At 30.3% G+C, this 19,863-nt stretch overlaps 2 protein-coding genes across 2 annotated transcripts; both read right to left on the reverse strand.

Moving 5' to 3' along the window:
• On the reverse strand, window positions 1,500–5,879 carry LOC109349804 (5'-methylthioadenosine/S-adenosylhomocysteine nucleosidase-like). Its single transcript, XM_019590796.1, has 5 exons — window positions 5,620–5,879; window positions 5,271–5,338; window positions 4,951–5,106; window positions 2,988–3,239; window positions 1,500–1,928 (listed from the first exon to the last, which is right to left on the reverse strand). The coding sequence occupies exons 1-5, from the start codon at window positions 5,846–5,848 to the stop codon at window positions 1,587–1,589; spliced, it is 1,047 nt and encodes a 348-aa protein (XP_019446341.1). The 5' UTR covers window positions 5,849–5,879; the 3' UTR covers window positions 1,500–1,586.
• Window positions 14,835–18,080, reverse strand: LOC109350444 (protein NRT1/ PTR FAMILY 1.1-like). The gene is made up of 4 exons (XM_019591680.1): window positions 17,999–18,080; window positions 16,870–17,087; window positions 16,066–16,661; window positions 14,835–15,759 (listed from the first exon to the last, which is right to left on the reverse strand). Exons 1-4 carry the CDS (start codon window positions 18,078–18,080, stop codon window positions 14,841–14,843), a joined length of 1,815 nt encoding a protein of 604 aa, XP_019447225.1. The 3' UTR covers window positions 14,835–14,840.

Consider the following 19,863-nt stretch of genomic DNA (forward strand, 5'->3'; position numbering starts at 1 on the left):
TGAAGAGAAAATGAGTTAGAAAGCGTTTTAGAAAATTTCAACGGTTGAATATGTTCTTGACATACTCATGAACAACATACTTAAATCTCATCAACATCCATTGGTTGAATGTTGAGAGATCAAGGATTGAAGATGGAAGAACAAATGAGAGAATGCGAGAAAATGAAGAGAGAATTTTTACCTCTTCTTTGAAAATGCAAGAGTGAGGGAGTGAAGTGTGAAATGTGGAGTGTTTAATGAGAGAAGGAAATCAGATTTTCCCCCTAGGCAATCATGGCAAATCTCCTAGGGTGGCTAATGATGATTTCCTATGACATTAGGGTGAGTGATGTGGGGTTTGCTTTATGGAAAGGAAAATCTCGCATCCCAATGTGAAACGACCACTTCGCGGACATGTGCGATAAACATGCTTGAGTATTATCGGCTAATACTCGATCGGATATTATAAATCGCCCGATCGTAATATCCGATTAGAATTTCGGATCTCGGCATTCCGAGTGAAAAATATTTAGAAAATAGGTATGGGTGTATTCAGGGTCTATATTGACTCGAAATGAAATTACGAAGCCAACGATGCGATCGGAATTCGATTCCTAGTTACGGAACTCAAAAACCACTTTTTGAGCCGTACCAGGTGGTTTTCGGCCTCGACTGTCTCTGAAAATTACCAAAATTTACCACAAAATAGGAAATAAAATTACAAGACTAAAACTCAACCAGAGTTTCGTCTAATTCTTTACCGAAAATTCCCAGAAATTCATTTTCGAATATATAATTAATAAAATCTTGTAATTCCAAATCGTAAAATTCGCGGTGTTACAGGTTTATGCTTACCCAACTCTAAACCCAAAATTTCAAACTTGAACTCAAATTGAATAGAATTTAAAACAATACTATCATCCTAACTCCGCCAAGTTTTGAATAACCCAAACTCAATAAAAACTCGCCTAAAACCTATATTATTCACGAATGTTCTCTATGAAATCATCTTCCATATCCTTTTTCCTTTAGTTGATACACTAACTCCGTTCAAAAAGTGAAAATTCTACAATTATAATATGTAGAAAAACAGAACATGCATCTAACTTTCCATTATTGTGATTTTATTTGTGTATGTTCTATTATTTATTAATTTATTATATGTCAATTGAGTTTGTGGTAGGATATTAGTTGTATCAAATAAGAATCCAAAAATTGAATTTAGGTAAAACTCTAACCCAATTACAATGGGTTCCCCATTAAATTTGGATTGAGTTTAGAAAGATACTCATAAATTTGATTTTGATTGTGATTCGTAATTAGGATACTAAAGAAATAAAGAAATAAGTCACTTGCATAAGAAGAAATGGAATGAAACAAAGAAACATTATTATTATTACAGAAATTAACATAATATATTTTGCTTTTAAAATCGTGTGCAAGAAACATTATTTCATAATTAACGCAAACGTGGAAATTGTACCCCCAAAACAAAAACGCAAACGTGGAAAATGCTTATTCTAAACAAGCAACACCATCAATACATGTGCATCATCCACATGGAATAATGTCCAAAGACAACATTACTATGTGGTCTTCCACGTCGATTATTCTGGCAAGAGCTTCACAAACTCAATGACCACCGTGACGGAGTTAGTGGCGGCGAGAGATGAGAAAGTATCAGCCTCATTAGACTGCTCAGAACCACCACCAGCCAAGTCAGAAAGAGCTCGAATAGCAATGAAGGGCACCCTTTGTTGTAGGCTTATAAGGGCCACTGATGCACTTTCCATGTCTACTGGACTCACATGGAATTTTTCATGGATGAATGTTCTATATGCTGCATTGTCTAGGTACAAACTTGCACTTGTTCCTCTATCTACAAGCTCCACCTTCGGTATTGTTTTCAAGCATGTGGTTGAGTTTATGCAATTCTCTAGTTTCAAGTCCTGATCCATGTATCATGAAAATTAATCATATTAATTATCTTAAGAATATATATGCCGCCTACATAATTCATATTTAATCAGGGTCGTGTCACATTTTTTAGGCCTTTGATAGAATATATTTTTGGCATAAATTGATTTTAATTTAATTCTCATATACTTTTAGCATATAATCATTTTAAACCTTTTAAAATCAAGTAAATCTAGCTATAATTTATTTCCTTATAAATTAATAATAAATCAAGTTTATTACTAGTCTAATTTTTTGGGCTTAGGGATATATGTGATTGCCTCAACTACGGGCCACAACATTATTATATACGTTTGACATTAACTTGTTACTTTTGTACACATATAAATTATCCCTACTTTATATGCATTATACTTAGGAGGTAAGTTTAATTACAGAGATCGGTATAATATTTTAAAATAGATGACGAGTGAATGTAATGAAACTAAATATGAGTATTAGGTTTTCGTTGCGAGTTACAAGAGAAAAGGAAGGAGAGTGATCAAAAGGTTAGGAAGGGAAAAGAATAGAAGGAAATGTTAGACGAGGGAGAGTAAACTAATGATAATGTAAGAATATTTTTTATTTTTCTTTAAAAATATAATTAACAATAAGAAATAAATCATAATGTATAATTATATAATATTTCTAAAAATATTAGCTATTTTGATATTTTATATTGAAAAAACTCAAATAAGTGGAATTTTAAAATTAGACACATGGAGGGTTTTGGATGATTTGAGAAATCTTCCAAAACCTTCCTATCGCATTCATCCAACTCTTAAATAAGGGGAAGACTTTCCAAAGTTATCTATTTCCTTTCATTTCTTTCCAAAACTCTACTCCCAAATAAAATTTTAGTGTAAGTTATTGTTATTTAATTTGTTATGATTGGTCTCATCATATGTGTACATAATATAAAACAAAGGTAGGAAACCCTACAAAGACATGATGCATGAATGTCATTTTTAGAATAATTAATAAATAACTTATTTGAGAGAGAAAGAGCTTAATATTCCTGGCTTCTAGTTAGGCTCCCAGTCACTACTTACCTTCAGTTTTTGAGCAATATGGTAGTACTTGGAATCAACTGGAACCCAAAGGGCATGTTGCCTTTCTTCAGGAGCACCATCAATGGGAAAAATCTCCTCTGGTTGGTACCATATATTGTTCAGCTGGTTGTCAAATGAACTTCCAATACTTAAATTTGATGTGAAATCTGCAAATTTTAAGTACCCTACTTCTCTTGTGTAGTCTCCATTGTTTTCTAAAGGTAGTGTATCCTCAGGCCCTTGCCCATATCTCTGTAAAATATACAAACACCCACATTGTTATACTTATGTTATTTGAGTACAGACAATATTATATTTGCTTATAAAATATATATACCATGTATTCATTTTAGGTTTATCCTACAATAAAATTAAATACTCACACAGATCCATTAATTTGAAATGGAAGCAACTCAAACCGATTAGGTATTTAGTTCGCAATGAGGCTAGTCAGTCCAAACCGAACTTAATAACTATGATATCCAGTTTCAAATAATAAAATTATTTAAATCAATAAACTCTTTCAACAATTAAAAAACTTGATTTAGAATTATCTTTATGTAAAGGTTAGTACAACTATCTATGACATTCTTCTCATTTTTATACCTTCATAAACTCCTCTTAATTAATATAACCCTCCAGGAAAGGATCGGAGGTGCAATTACACGGACATCCCTAAAAACTAAAAAGGATTGGTGTAATTTGTGAAATAGGAGAAGCAATATCCATATTTAAGCCAAGTCTCAAAGGAGGTGCTTATAATTTGTTTTGTATTATTAAATACATATTTTTCAATAATGACTTTATTTATTTATTCCGTCATTGCCTCAAGAAAGTTAACGTTAAAGTTAAAAAATTTCAATAATGACTTTTTAAATAAGCCAAGTTGTAATAAATGAGATTAAATAATATTTATTTTCATACCATTAACTAATTACCGGTAATTTGATAATACTTTCTTTTGTCTTAACTTAATGACTCTCCTATCTCTGATGATCTTTTTTGTTCAAAAACCTCCGATAATCTTTAACAACATACATATAGAGCAAATAATGGCCATAGATTCCTATCCTAATATTTTTAAATTTCATTTATATATATGTATATACTATATAGTAAGTGAAATATCTGCACCGGAAACGCAGTAAAAATAATATAAGATTCAAGATTAGGTAAGGGGATGGAAAAGATAATTGTTATACATACTGTATGAAAGATAGTTGGGCATTAACACATCTCGATAAAATCTGAATTTGGAACCTACGACGACATTACTTTGTTAAGTTTGCCCTTGTTTGAAAATGAAAATGCTTAACATAAGGATTCAGCTTCTTTAAATATGAAAAAGTTATTTTGATGAAAAGAGAAAAGACAAAACATGGTTTGGTTTCTCATTTTTAGCAACAAAGGATGAAATTCTTAAGAGGAATATTATTGCGAGGGCGGAAGATATGGTTTGTATTTCTTGCAATAATCATATTAAAACTATTAACCACTTGTTTATATCTTGTGACTTTGTTGCAAGTGTTTGGAAAAGTTTTTACACTTGGCTTCAAGTTCCTATCACAATGCCTTCAACAATTATGGATTTTTTCAAGCTTCATGTACCTTTAAAAGCGGTACTTGTGTAAAGGTGTGGAGAATGCTTTGGTTCACAGTGGTTTGGTCAGTGTGAATTATGAGAAATGAAGTTATCTTTCAGGAGAAGACTCCGAGCTATATACACTTAATTGACTTGTTCAAACTAGATCGTGGATTTGGTTTATCTCTTTTGTTTCTCATAAATCCTTGTCGTTTGCTAATTGGTGTATGGATCATAATCTTTGTATTACGCTAAGTGCGACTAAATTATGATTGTTTCCTTCTTGTATTGGGTGGGAACCCCTTGGGCTCCTTTAATACAATTTTTCTTTATAAAAAAAAAACAATCATATCGAGAGGTGTTCTTTATTCTATTATATACCTGCCAGCTCCAAAGTGCTAAATGAGCCCAATGTTTAGGAATTGTGACATCTCCAATATTCAATGATGGATTTGCATTTCCAGCAATGCCATAATGCACCACTCCTTTAACGTTGAAAAAGCTTAACAGAAGCTGAGTAGTTATGGCTGCATTTATCTACACACACGTATATATATTCCATATATTAGTATAATAACTATAACGTGAATTCTAATTAATAACCTCAAAATAATAGAAATTACTCACAACCCAAAAGTAGATCAGAAGAAAAAGAAAAACAATTACGATGGGATACAAAAAAATGAGGAAAGAAAAAATACCACGCTTAATCCTGTCATGACTAGTATAACAGGTTTGTGGCCAATGGCTCCAAAGCGAAATCTCCTTCCTTCATTTTTTATAAGAAAAAAATTATTAATGTAGAGAGTATAAGAGATACTACAAAATAATACAAAGAATATTTATCCTGATTAAAAAAATACACAGCACCACAATACTTCTTAAAAAACACCTTGGTGTGTATGTGAACAAGCTATATTAGGAGCCATTATTTGGTTGAAGGAAAAGGAAACACCCATGAACTTAAAAGAAATACATGTCCAAGATCTAACTACTATCATTACTACTAATAACACTAGAAAATTATGATTATATTGGATAGATTTTTACCTGAAAAGTCTATGATGGTGTGACTAGGAGTATAGCCTGGATTCTGAAGAAGAGGGCCCAGTTCGAAAGAATTTGGTATGATTAAACCTAAATAAGGTCCCTTCTGGTTTACTTTTGCTATTTTGCTTTGCAATTTTGATGTCAAAACACAGCTTACAAAAGCATGTTGAACATTAAGCAACATAAATGCCACAAGAAACATGTTTGAGATTATAATAGCTCTTGCCATATTTATCTATGAGAGTATGATCTTAGAAATGAAGAGTAGAAGGGATTGGTTTTATAGATAATAAAAAGGCTGGATATCAGTGATGGATGCAGGTCTTCCCTCATGTACATTTATTTTATTTTATGTAAATGTATTTAGTTAACTTCAAAAGTGCCTTATAACATTATAATATGGACCACAAAATTAAAATTCATAGAATTAAGACTAGTAGGTCATTTGCTGAATAAAATAAAAGTATGTATTGCGTGCTTGTATCTAGGCTTGTCTTTAATCTTGATAGATGCAATTAATTAAAACAAGATATTGGTGGACTAGAATGTGGAGACTTCAATCACCTAACAGTTTGATTGTTATCGGAGTATAAGAAGAATAGAGAAATATAAGTGAGATATCATGTTTTGAACCAAAATATTAAAATATTAGTTATATAGATCTCTTTACTTTATAATTTTTTTCACTTATTTTCTCATATCTAATGTAAAACTTCATATTTACTTGTATAAACCCAACATATATTTTAAAACTTTTGATGTTAATGATCCTTCCCATTAAACAACATTTGGGACAGAACAACAAGATATTAGTAATTTAATGTAGTTTATTGAGAATTGTTGAAAAATCTAATTATGTTCATTCCCATAAAGTTCAAAAATATTTCTTTAAAAAAAATCAAATACGAAAGTAATAATAAAAATAATGATAAGAATACCAGATAATTATTATTATGAGATTGTTTTCAAGTTCAAAATAAAGGGGAAATTTTTAATATTTATCTCTTCAATAAATAAAAAAACTAAAAAAATAATCTCATCTGGTTCAAATATAATGAGGTTATCAATTTGTTACACTAATTAAAAAAATAAAAAACGAAAATAAAAAATAAAATAGTTTGTACCAAATTTTCATATTCTACTTGTTTATCACTTTTAAAAATAAAAATATAAAGATAATTATAAGAGAAAATTTATAAGTATACTTTGACTTATTTATTATTATTCTTGTGTAACTTTTTAAATATTATGGGAGTAGTGTACTTTTCACTAAACTTATGGATACAATGCACATTACTTTTTTCCATTGAAATCATGGACATCATCTACAACTTCACTTTCTCTCTCTCTTGAAGTTGTGGATAGTATCCACAATTTCACTTTTTCAATTTTCTCTCTCTTAAAGTTATGGATGATATCCATGACTTCACTTTTTCCATTTTCTCTCTCCTAAAATCGTGGTTATGATACTTAAGTTGTATGTTATAGTGGGTACTATCTACTAGTATTATATACCAGAAACTCTATATGTATTAATCCTCACTACAACCAGAAAAACACACTAAAACATTCTCTCTTCCTTACTATTTTTTCCTAATCTTCTTTGCTTCTTCCTAATCATTTATTTGTCTTCCTTGCTTATCTTCAAGGTAACTATATTACTTTCATAAGTACAAGTATTATTACTTTTATTATTTTGAATACTATGATATTTATAAAAAAAATTATTTGATGTAGATAGCTATCATAAAAGAAATAATGGAGCAAATGGTACAACTTTCTTGGCTCGAGAGCATATACCAGGAACTTCCACAAGATGCTAATGAGAAAGTGGTAGAACAATATGCTAGAGCTTTCATTCTCATAATGGTAGGAGGATTTCGTTAGAAATTCATAATTTCTAATTAAGGTGAGCATCTTATATTTAATACAATTATATTGGCTAATTACTGACAACTCATAAAAAAATTTAAAATTGATAATGAATATGGGCTTAAAGAATCGATACCCAAAAAATTGACATATAGGGGATAATGAGAACTCTATAACTTAACACATAAGGAATGGTTATGGTCCCCAAGACACCAAATCACTAATAGTTTTCACTTCTCCCCATTAGAGAGAAAACGAAGTTCCCAAAAGGAATTCAACATTTGGTTGATGAAGACCATCATACCAAAACTCTCTTATAAGGTATATCTAAGGATGAGAACATGAATTTAGATATGACTTTGTATCATTATTTTATATTATGTGTGAGAATTATGATATTCAATATCTTAGGATTGATATTTCACCAATCATCAGGAAATATCTAACAAGTGGTATAGAGCTTTAGGTTCTGAATTTTGTGATTCTCCATTAAAGATGTTTTTTCCCCAACTTTTTTATGAACCCTATTTTTTAAATTTGGGAATTTTTATGCTTCTGGTATTGGTTATGAAAATTGGGTATTTAGGAATAATGAAGATAACTTTTATCTGCTTCCACTTATTTGAATTATGAATAATTTGTATTGTGAATCCTTGCAACATGTGTTGAAGTATATATTCAGATCTATACATGAACATTGCATTAACTTTTATGACTCTATTATACTATATGTATATTATATGTGTACTAATACCTTATTGTTGGACATTGAGTTTTGTCACTTTACAATTTTGCAATTTGTTAAAGTATAGGTATAATGTATATATGTGTTAAGATGTGTTTTTTATTTTATACATATACAATATGGAATTCATGATCTTATATATATTGTGAATTAAAATATACATACATATATATATACATATGTAATTGTTTCCAACTTGAGATTGTTGTGATGTCTGGAATTACTGATTAAAGTTAATATATATATATATACACACATATATATATATATATACATACACATATATATATATATACACACATATATATATATATAATGGTTACCATTAATGCTTAAAATTATATATACTTTATTATGTTAGTGTGTGAAAGTGTATATATCTGGTGTTACATATATGTTTTAACATATGCATGATCATATATTTTTTATGCATTTCAATCTGTATCTATTTTGCATTTCAATCTGGATCTATTTTGCATTTGATTAAGATTGCATCCATTTATATGGGTTGATATATATGTAATATATATTTTTTGATTTGGAATTATATTGTGCGATTCGATTTGTTAATCATAAAAAATGTTAAAATATGAATGTTTTAATTTCAATATTATATTTTTTTTATAATGGACCCATATTGTTTACTTTTTGTCTAGTAATTATTTTTGAATTAATTGATGCAATTTGTTGCCAAAGTAACCTCTATTGTGGAAATTGATTAAAATTACATAGATGATAAATATGTAACAAAAATAAAGTTTTTTTCATGTGAATAATAGTTAGTTCAAAGAAAGGATATTGTTCGAGAGAACTAATTATTAATATTTGATCATTACGTTGAGAGTATCTTGTGATGTGTCTATTATGTGAACATGTTTTGTTTTATGTATATTTATATGACTTGTTTGTTTAAATGGTTGTAACACTTATAGTTTGTTACATTAGTTGGTGGTTGATTGTATTATTACGTGTTGCTATTGTTGAAGCATTATTTCTGTTTGGACAGTTTGCTCTGTCATGTTTAATCATGTCTAAATTGATAATATTTTTTATAAAAAATTCAAAAGGATCGTAACTGAAACTCGAAATGCACTCTCTGTGATGAAAATTATACATTGCTATCATCAAGCTATAACGAATATATGTATTTATATGTGGATATAAATAATATATAATTTGAATCAAACTCAACTAAATGTTTTTTTCTTTTAGAAAATAAAATTGTTTGACATTTTAAGTGAACATGTTAATCAAGAAGTCGCCAAAGTTACATCTTTTCTATTAATTGTTCATAATAAATGTCAAATGCTAGTACGTATGTGTATCCACACGAGTATTAATCATCTCATAGGAAGATTATTATTTGGCTGGATTATATACACACATGTGATGGTTAGCTGCTATTTTGTTGACACATTGGCATCTGACTACGTTTTTTGGGTGTCTAGACAATAGACACTCCACCTTTGGATATGTGTTTATCTTGCTGAATGTGCTATCTTTTGGAAGTATTCTAAATAGACTCTCATAGCTTCTTCAACCATGATTGCAGAATTTTGTCATTGACTTACGTGTAGTCAACGGTATTGAAAGACCACTAAGAATTTATTGTGACAACAAATCTGCGATTATTTACTTCAACAATAATAGGAGTTCTACAAAGTCAAAATTTATTGACATCAAGTTTTTGGTTGTTAAAGAAAATGTTCAAAATAGACAAATTTTCATATAACATATAGGGATAAATTTCATGCAATGTGATCTTAAACATGTATATTTCCAACTAATCGTTCTTTATTCTTTAGTGAGATCAATTCAAAGTCTTTAATTACAACTCAATAGTTATAATACATAAGTTCAAAATAGAACAATAAACCATATGTTTATAAGTTTAGTTATTAAATGAAAAAAATCCTTAAGAAACTTGTGCCGTTTGAAGATGAGTATATAAAAATCATTTGAACCTCTGTTAAGATACGTAATTTAAAAAAATAGCTGGTGTTACTATAAATGTGATACTTGAATCACTTAACTATTGTTGAAAAATTTAGAACCAATTTCCCTTCTCTGTGTGATGCAAAATAGACACTTGCAGAAGCGACAAGTGGATAAAGAAAATAAAGAAGAGTAGAAACCATGAATTTTAACGTGGAAAAACTCCCTCAATATAAGAAGGAAACAACCATGTGACCTAAACCATAAAATATCTCCACTATAGAAAGTAGGATTACAATATTTGATTATCTCTTACAAATAGAACAACACTCAATCTTACCCAAAAAGATGGAAATACAAATTCCCTCTAGTATCTCACTAGGAATACAAATCTCACATTATGTGGATAAACTCACTCACTTTCTCTCTAAGATGTTGTTTCTCACTTGTTTGTTGTATCTCTTCCTCACAAAGTTCCCTATATATAGTGAAGGAGAAATATTTCATCATAAAGACATAGCGGATGATTAATTGTTGTCATACTTTTCAAGACATTTTGAAAAGTGTTACTCCAACTTCATAACTCTCAAGAGTCAGTGAATAATTCTAAGACTTTGGAATAGTCATCATTAAATGATTCACTGGTTCATCTACTAAAATTTATTGGTCTTGCTTCCACATCAATTAGGAAGGATTCTCAACGACTATAAACTTCAATAATAATCTTACAACTATAAATAACACCATCGTGTCACACGAGCTAATATTTTAGCAACACAGTCTTCAGCCGCCTCTAGTTACTTTTTTGTAAGTCTCCAGTCACATCTTTTCATTTTAAAACTCTCATCTCGTGTTTCCCTGATTAAACCCGTGCAATTAAAAAATTAAGGAATAAGTTGCAAGTATCGACTTGAATGAACCGTTTAGTGTCTGATGCTAGAACCAAAAACACTAGTAAACTAGTCTCAATATTAGTATTATATAACAATGATATTAGTTAAAAGTCAACCAAAATTAGTCATACTAGTCATTTTTATTTAAAATTATTTTTTAATCAAAATGACTAATTTTCATCAAAATATTGATATAAGGATCAAACATACAACTAGTACATTTTTATACTTCTAAAACATAATATATCATCAAGTAGTATATTTTTACACTTCTAAAACATGATTCATTATCAAGTGATACAATTTTTATTTTAACAAATTGTATAATAAAAATTGTTATTATCCTTTTTATTAATTTTTCAACATTATATGAGTATAAAGTATATATATCTAACTTTATGATGTTAATTTAATCAGTGAATCACTTATTATACCACTATCTAACTGATTTAATAACCATTACCATAGTTAATAAAATCACTAATAATGGATTTCGGATTGGATTAGATTATGTAGGGTCACCAAAATACGTAGGCAAAGATTTATCCATATTTAATTTAAGAAAAAAACATATTTAAATGGGGCCGCTCAATGGGACATTCTTTTTTCTTATTAATCAAAACTTTGAATTTGATGATTAATAATATTAAATGAACTTCAATTCACCTTGCACTTTCAACTTGTTTTTGACATTTGGTTAATTCAAATTTATTAAGTATGACTTTATTTTCAAATTTTCTTTTTTCCTATTACATAATAGGATTAATATTTTTAATTATGGTTGCTTTGCCCACTTTGTAAGGGTCAACTTAAATCAAGACTAATATGGATATGATCATATGTGAAAAGAGCATGAATTACCATATTATATTCGGCTTAAATATGAATATGACTGATTTGTAGATTGTCTGCTATACAATTATAATAACAATAATAATAATAAGTATATAAAATCAAACAAAAATAAATAAATAATCTTATGTCATTATGATATTTTCAAAACTATACATAACATTGTACTAGCTACTTCAAACAATTTAAAATTACATATATTTCAAGTCAAATAAAAAATCAAAATAACACTTAATAATTAAAATTATAAAGCTCACAAACAGCACACCCTGTCTGTTAGAAAAGCCCTAAGTTGAAGCAAATATTTTGGGCTAGTAAACAATTTTTTTATGCATTGTCTGCCTATGAGGAGCTGACCCCATGAGTATAACCCAAATTTTCAATAATAGGTAGAATGGTAACATGAGTTTTGCTAATCCTAACTCTACATTTGGTGAATAATACATTGATTGTGTATAAATCTTTATTTTATCACTACGTAGATATTACATTCTATTTTTTACCCATCAGTTAGTAGCACGGTGAGATCCACATGCTGAGACTTCTTCCTTCTCTTGCCCACATCAAGAAATATTAATTGCATAATCCTAAGACAAAGGGTTGACTTGATAAATATTAGTTGGGAAATGACAATCCTAGATCGAGCCCATACAAGATCAAATGGGGAACCGAGGTAAGTTCGAATGGGTACATGTGTAAGTGTGTTTTGTTGGAAAGCATGTATGAATCTGTTTGAAGTTTCACATTAATTAAATATGGGTAATTTGAAGGTCTTATAATAAGTATATGAATCTATAGATCTAATGCCTTAAAAGTTTCATGTTAAAATGTATTGTGAGATCTACTTATTAGACTATTATGCATTCTTTAGCCTATTATTTGTAAAGTTCTTGAGTTTGGGCTCCCCCATCTCTAACAACTAGTATCAAAACTGATGGATCAGTTAGGCCGAATATTGGTGTGATGATTATTTTTGGATCAATTTATATTATTTCTTGTAATGAAAGTCTTCCTAACGATAATGGAAATGAGGCATGCTCTGTTGGAAATAACGATGACCCATTGAGCATCGATAACTAAGTTTTACATCATCAAATACTCAAAGGTTTCCACTTGAAAGGAGTTTGCTAATGTTGGGATTTACACTTCATGAACGTATTATAATTGTGAATTTATTGAAGTCTCGCATATATTAAATATAAGTAATTTGAACATCCTGTATATAGATGACCCATAAACCTAATATGATAAGATTTTGGTTAAAAATATGGTACTCAATGTGCTTATTGGTCTATTATATATTCTTTAGCCTATTATTTATAAAAGCTTAGGTTTCTCCTATTGAGCATGTTTAAAATATGTTATTACATGAAATCTCACATTGCCTAGTACTAGAATATAGTATAATATCAATGTTATATATTGATATTCTCTAATAGGGACTCTCGTGTTGAGTTTGACCCACGAACATGTGCTGACAGTATTTCTCTAGATGTTGAGAGAATGTTATCATTTGAGATGAGAAGTGGAATATCCTAACAGCGTGTCTGAGACGTCATAGTTAATGATGTTAGTTGTTAGCAGATCCACAAAAGCACAAAGACACTGACTGACTTTCATGTAGAGGTGTGACATGGATATTAACTTTGATGCAAGTTGTAACACGAGCTTTAATAAAGATGCAGAGGTGTGACATGAGCATTGGTTTGGATGCAATGATGTGATACAAATATTAGTTAGCATTGACGCATGGTGTATGTTGTAGATATACCCTTTATGGTGGAGTATGATAGTTCTTTTGAACTATGTTTATCGGACTAGACAACGATGGGAGCGGTTGAGGCTTTCCAAGGAAGCTCCAAGGTTCAGTTTGACTGAGTATTGAAGGGGACAATTGTTGGTGAACTTTTATGTAGATATTCCATATATCGAAAGAGTTCCTAGCAATAGATGACTATGCGGTGTGTTCCATTTAATGGCAGTACGAGAAGCTGCACTACAAGTTTGGAGAGCTAAACTCTTGGTAATATCGCCAAAGATACTCATAAGGTTTATGTTGTAGGGGAGAAGACTCTTATGTGGAGGAGTCGTTAAAGAGAATTAGGCATTGAGCAAGATGAAATCATATATTCGCTAAGGTGAAGATTTTTGTATAAATTTTCTAAGGAACGAGATATTCATCTATTTTAATCAAGATGGAGATCATTGGGAATATTTGAAAAATATTATTATATGAGGTCTCACATTACCTAGTATTAGAATAGATCAATATTATATATTGGATACTTGGGCTCATGGGTATGCTAGCCTTTCTAATTTTTATTCTCTAATATTTGTTTCATACACATTATATGATTGTTTATAGCAAACTTTCCTAACGATCATTTATTTACGCTGCACCAAGATTCCTTTCCCAAATACTTTTATTGCCATGCGTATGCATAAAAGTACTACTTTAATATTATATTTTCAAGGAACATATGATAGAAAAATGTTATATAATATTATTTTAACCTACAAATTCCTTTACCGCCCCACGAGGAATTCCAGGTCAGGTGAGCGCCTGATATAAAAAAAATGTAAATTAAATTGATTCTCTTTCTAATTGTTTTAAATTTTTTGAATAGTGTGCAATATGTTTCACTATCTCCCAAGATTCCCCTTCCAAATAGAATGTGAATCATATTACTTTTATCTTTAGGTAGATCTATTTTCCTGTTTGTTTTAGCTATTTGCCAGAGAATATGATGGAATAAAAATTTAAGTATTTATAAAGCAGATGGAATGGAATCTTGTTTTAAGAGGATATAATATTTGTAAAAGGTGATTTTTTATTAATCCATGTAGAGTAGAGAACAAGAAATGACTATTTATATGCTTAAAGTTCTTGTATTTCTCAAATACAAGCTAATTTGTTTGTTTCATTACTTGTTTTCTTCCTCCTTTTGTGTTGTCTCTTTCTCTTTCTCTTGTTCTAATTCTCTTCCAACATCCTCATCCCAAGTAGTTATATCTTCCAAACTCCCATAAGCCGAACTACATAAAATGTACCACAACAAATTAACCAAACTTAAAATGGAAAGAAGGGCATAGTAATAATCATAGTGCCCTTGGTTAAGATTTGATGATAGCCAACTAACTTTTCCACCTCTCTTTGTCTCATCATTCACAATCTTGACTATGAGGCTAGCCAACAAGTTCCCAGTCCCAAATCCAAGGTAAAAAAGTCCAACAGCAATGCTAGACATAGTTTTAGGAAATTGTGAGTAATATAGTTCTATTTGTCCAACACAAGTAAGACCCTCAGCTAAACCAGTTAACCCATGTTGGGGCAATAACCACATAGCAGACATGTTCACCACTCCTTTGGGATTGTTTATAAGCCCTTCACTTATAGCTGCATCTCTTCTTTTTCTCTCTACCAAAACTGCTATTGCTGGGGCCAAACAAGAGAGTAGTAACCCAGTTCCTATTCTTTTCTTAAGGGTGATTCCTCTTCCTTGTTCTACTTTTGTGTACTTTGATATTAAGGGAAGTAGAATGCGGTCATAAATAGCTACCCAAAGAAACAAACTGATGAATATAAATGCACTGAAGCTTGTTGCTGGCATCTCCAAATTGAACACATGTCTGTCCATGGTGCCTGCTTGAACTGCTGAAAATGAGTGTTGGTTGATGATCATGGCAAATATGATGTTGGTGGACCAAATGGGAAGGACTTTCACTACTGCTTTCATCTCTTCTACTTTTCTAACTGTACATAGGCTCCATGGTTCAATGGGCATCCCATTAGAGTCCAAATCTTTCTCCCTATTCTTTATTATGCATGCCTTGTTCAAGAACCTGGCAATAATCACATATTGAATTAATTTACATTAACATTAGTAAGTGTAGCAACACACTAAGTAGGAAAAGGTTACTCTATCCTAAGAGGATATTATCTTCATATCTCAATATTTCACTATAATAGAATAATACTAAATAATATAAAAATATTAATTTATATTTTTATAATTTTTTCTCAATAAAATGATATATTTTGATTGATTCCAGAGAATAATGAGTATTAATAAGCAATGTATTCATTCAATAAGTATACCATTTTGGTTTTCCCAATGAAGTTAGTAGTTGAATAGGACAAATTAGTACCTAGCTTTGTCTGTTGGTTTGAGAAGATTAGAGCCATCCTGGGAAAACCAAGTGTCAGAGTTCTTTGGAGGTAGAGGTAAGTGTCTGTTTCTCCAGGCTGCAACAATTACTTGAGCAAAGCCAGTGAGCAAGCTCTTGTTTGGTTTCACTTTGATATACATGAAGGAACCCAAGAAGAATATGATCGCAGAAAATGACATAAGCCCAACAGGAACAGCAAAACCTACAACCCATCCTGCTTTAACTTGAATGTAAACTATGAATACCATTGAAATCATTATGGAAAGCCCAACTGAAACATAATACCAATTGAAGAAGCTCTTCAAGATCCTCTCATTTTGTGGGTTTTCAGGGTTGTTAATTTGATCTGCACCAAAGGCTAAGCTACATGGCCTAACACCACCAGCTCCAAAAGCCATGAGAGCAAGGGAACAACAAAGAAAAAGGATTTGCAGTCCTGTTGGACTTGCACAAGGTTCTTCATGCAATTTACAATGTGGTGGCCTTGCTTGTGGAATGAATGCAGTAAGCCACAGAAAAACCAATCCCTGTAATGAAGATAAAACCAACAATAAAGAAATCCCACTTATGCATATTTATATTATTTCGGTGTAAAAATTTGTACACACTCAGTACATCACCGTCATTCATTTCAATGATAATTAAAAATGAATTGTGGATGATGTAATGATAGTGTATAAAACTCATGCACCATGCAATAACACGAAGGATGATGGAGTTGCTTCTAATGCGTTTTGAATATGCTAATTCATATGCTATAGGAATGAAGTATTATTGGCTTACAAGAAGGGCAACAACTGATCCCCATGCAATAACCCGAAATCGTCCAAGGCAAGAATCAGAAAGGAAAGCACCAAAGAAGGGCATAAAATTGGACGCGGCGAACCACAGGAATAATATGATTGCTGCTGTTGAAGGGTCAAAATGATACTCATAGAGCAAGTACAGAATCATATTTACATGGAGCCCTAAATTTGCAACCTTTTCAAAGCTCTCGTTTGCTGAAAGAAGAACAAACAAAGTTAGGAATCACAACCTGATTAGTGTATGAAAATTAAACTCAATGCAATCATCTAATTATGTATCTATACATTCGTATATATGTGTAGGTTCTAAGTATTTAACTATGTATGTACTAGTACCGGAGAGTGCAACCCCAGTTGTTGCTTTATGATTTAGAGGTCATAATTTATATTCTGTAAATAAAGTAACTTAATTTTCCACTCATAAGGATAAGGTTATATATATTTAATTTTCCAAGATCCCACCAAATAGATGAGAGTCTCATGCATAGTTCTACCGTTTTATGTAACTCAAAAGTAGGGTAGTCAGTTGTGCCAAAATCCATGGTGCTATGGTGGCAGCAGAGTGTTGCATTGAGCAAGTACGGTTCCAGCTTATGCACTCATGACTCATCTGTTCACTTTGGGAACCTATTTTATACTTTTCCAGCTAAGCTCATCCATGATTGGCACCTTCTGCCGCTTATATTAACCATATGTAAGCATCACTAATATTGAATAAATGTCATTAGTTAGGTTAGACTCCTCTTCATTACTGCAGAGATATGTGATATGGGAAAATGCATTAAAAAATTAAAAGATAATAACATTTATGATCTCTAGTTTTCATTAAAGTTATAATTTTAGTTTTAATAGTTTACTACAAAATATAACTTGTCTCTTAATAGAGAGAAGTCTTACTCATTTATTATGCACTTATGCCATATTGATGATGTATATATCTCGAGTTTTGAGTATTTTATATTGAATTAGTGTTGTGTGTTTTAGTTTGTATCATCTCCTCCAGTTAGAAAATTTGACATATACTCCACTGTCTTATGATGCTTAAATAGAAAAAAATGACTTGAAAATGGTAATGGAATATAAAAGAAAAGGGTCATTACAATTACCTATGATAAAGGGAAGGGTTTTGAAACCGCCCTTCTTGGTAACTTTTTCTGTAGCTTTATCTTGGTCCTTTGAAATCTCCATTTTCTTTTGCTCTACACATGGAAAAGTTTTTTTGTGGTAAAGTTACACATGGAAAAGTTTTTTTGTGGTAAAGTTACACATGGAAAGGTTATATATAGTATATATATAATTTAGACTAATTACATAAGTAAGTATAATGAGTGAACTTATAAATATGTCTTAAGATTAAACTCATTATTGTAATTCCTTCCTCTTAATATTCAATCTCTTTAAAATAATGAACAATTTACCCAAGAAAAAGTGTACCAAAAAATTAATTAATGAACAAATTAGCTTATTATAGTTTCGTTTGTCCGTTTTTTGATATCTGAACTATGGGCATTCTTGAAGACAATGACCTTTTTTTTTCAAAACTATACAGAAAATGCATCATATCATAGATATATAATCATGCGTATTGTCTATTTTTCTTACCAATTAAACTTCTGTACTGAAATATTCAAGAATCTTGACCCACAGTATGATTATCGTTGGCTTTTTACTGGGAAAGAAAATAACACATAATTTGTATGAAATTGAAGCATATAAGGCTTCAGAAAAAAAACCCTAAAGTGTAGTTTGTGGTTTTTACCTGCATAAGTTTCACAGCAAGATTTCAAGTTCCAACTACCAAGTCTATCACCACTACTTTATAGATTAATGCCCTTTGGCATGTGTCAAATATGGAATCTATTTTACACATAATTACTAACTTGAAGTTTAATATGAACAAAAAAGGAAAAACCCTAAGTTTACTAATGAGTTGTACTACTATACATGTAACTCTATGGAACGTGGAAGGTTAGTCAAAGTGTCTAATAACGAATCAAAGGTTTCAAAAGGGAGTAGAAAAGATTAAGATATAATAACTACACAATCACTTGTCACATTCTCGTACTTAAACTCTAATGGACCGATTCCTTTAATTTCAAGTGAAATGACTATATGGATAGTGCACATAAATAAACATGAGAAAAGATGTATAAACTAAGATATTTTTATACTGTTATTACATCATTCATCATTTATGTTTAATTATTATTGACTTTAAAATAATAGTAATACAAATGAATGGTGATGAAGCACTGACTGTATATAAATCTTTACACTATTAGTGCATAGATATTCCATTTAATAAACATATCTATCAAAAGAATTATTGTTTTATCTATTTTATAACATCATTTTTTATAATTTCACATTAATTAATGAAAGTAAAAAATATCATTAAAATTATAATAATTATATATAGTGTATTAAATTTATCGTTCCTTAATTAATTATTTATTATCTCTTTTCATTGATTTTTTTTAGTAAATAATGATATTTTGGTAAGAAACACATTAATTATACGTAGAATTTTAAAGATAGTTCTATAAATAGGAAAATAAAATAAAACTCAAATGATTTTATAAAAAAGGAGGAGAAAATAAACCCAAATCCCATTTTTCTTATTTTAAAATTTATCTTCTACATACTACAGATTAATTTATTTCATTTAATTAACTACGAAGTGGCCTTTTATTCATACGTACCAACAGAAACATAGGAAAATTTACTCATGTGGTACACCTTGACCGAAAAATTATGGTTTTGGTGCACCTTTTAAAAAAATTACAAAACTAGTGTAGTTTTATATAAATCGGTAATGGAATTGCCGATTTATGTATTTTTTTCTCTCTCCTCCCCAAAATCGGTACTGGGGAGGGAGTTTTATTAAACTATATTTTTTTTAAACTCCCCCTAAATCGTCAATTGGGGGAGATTTACCTTCTTTTTTTTCCCTAAATAGACAATCAGAGAG

This window comes from Lupinus angustifolius, chromosome LG06, assembly GCF_001865875.1.
Source record: "Lupinus angustifolius cultivar Tanjil chromosome LG06, LupAngTanjil_v1.0, whole genome shotgun sequence".
Classification (NCBI taxonomy): Eukaryota; Viridiplantae; Streptophyta; class Magnoliopsida; order Fabales; family Fabaceae; genus Lupinus; species Lupinus angustifolius.

Coding starts and splice junctions, on each gene's coding strand:
- LOC109349804 (XM_019590796.1), bottom strand. CDS start 5,848: ATGGCAAGAGCTATTATAATCTCAAACATGTTTCTTGTGGCATTTATG. Junction 5,339..5,619: donor CACCATCATAGACTTTTCAG/GTAAAAATCTAT, acceptor TAAAAAATGAAG/GAAGGAGATTTCGCTTTGGA. Junction 3,240..4,950: donor TAGCACTTTGGAGCTGGCAG/GTATATAATAGA, acceptor TATATTTTACAG/AGATATGGGCAAGGGCCTGA.
- LOC109350444 (XM_019591680.1), bottom strand. CDS start 18,080: ATGGAGATTTCAAAGGACCAAGATAAAGCTACAGAAAAAGTTACCAAG. Junction 17,088..17,998: donor AACCCTTCCCTTTATCATAG/GTAATTGTAATG, acceptor TTCTTCTTTCAG/CAAACGAGAGCTTTGAAAAG. Junction 16,662..16,869: donor GATCAGTTGTTGCCCTTCTT/GTAAGCCAATAA, acceptor GAAATAATATAA/ATATGCATAAGTGGGATTTC.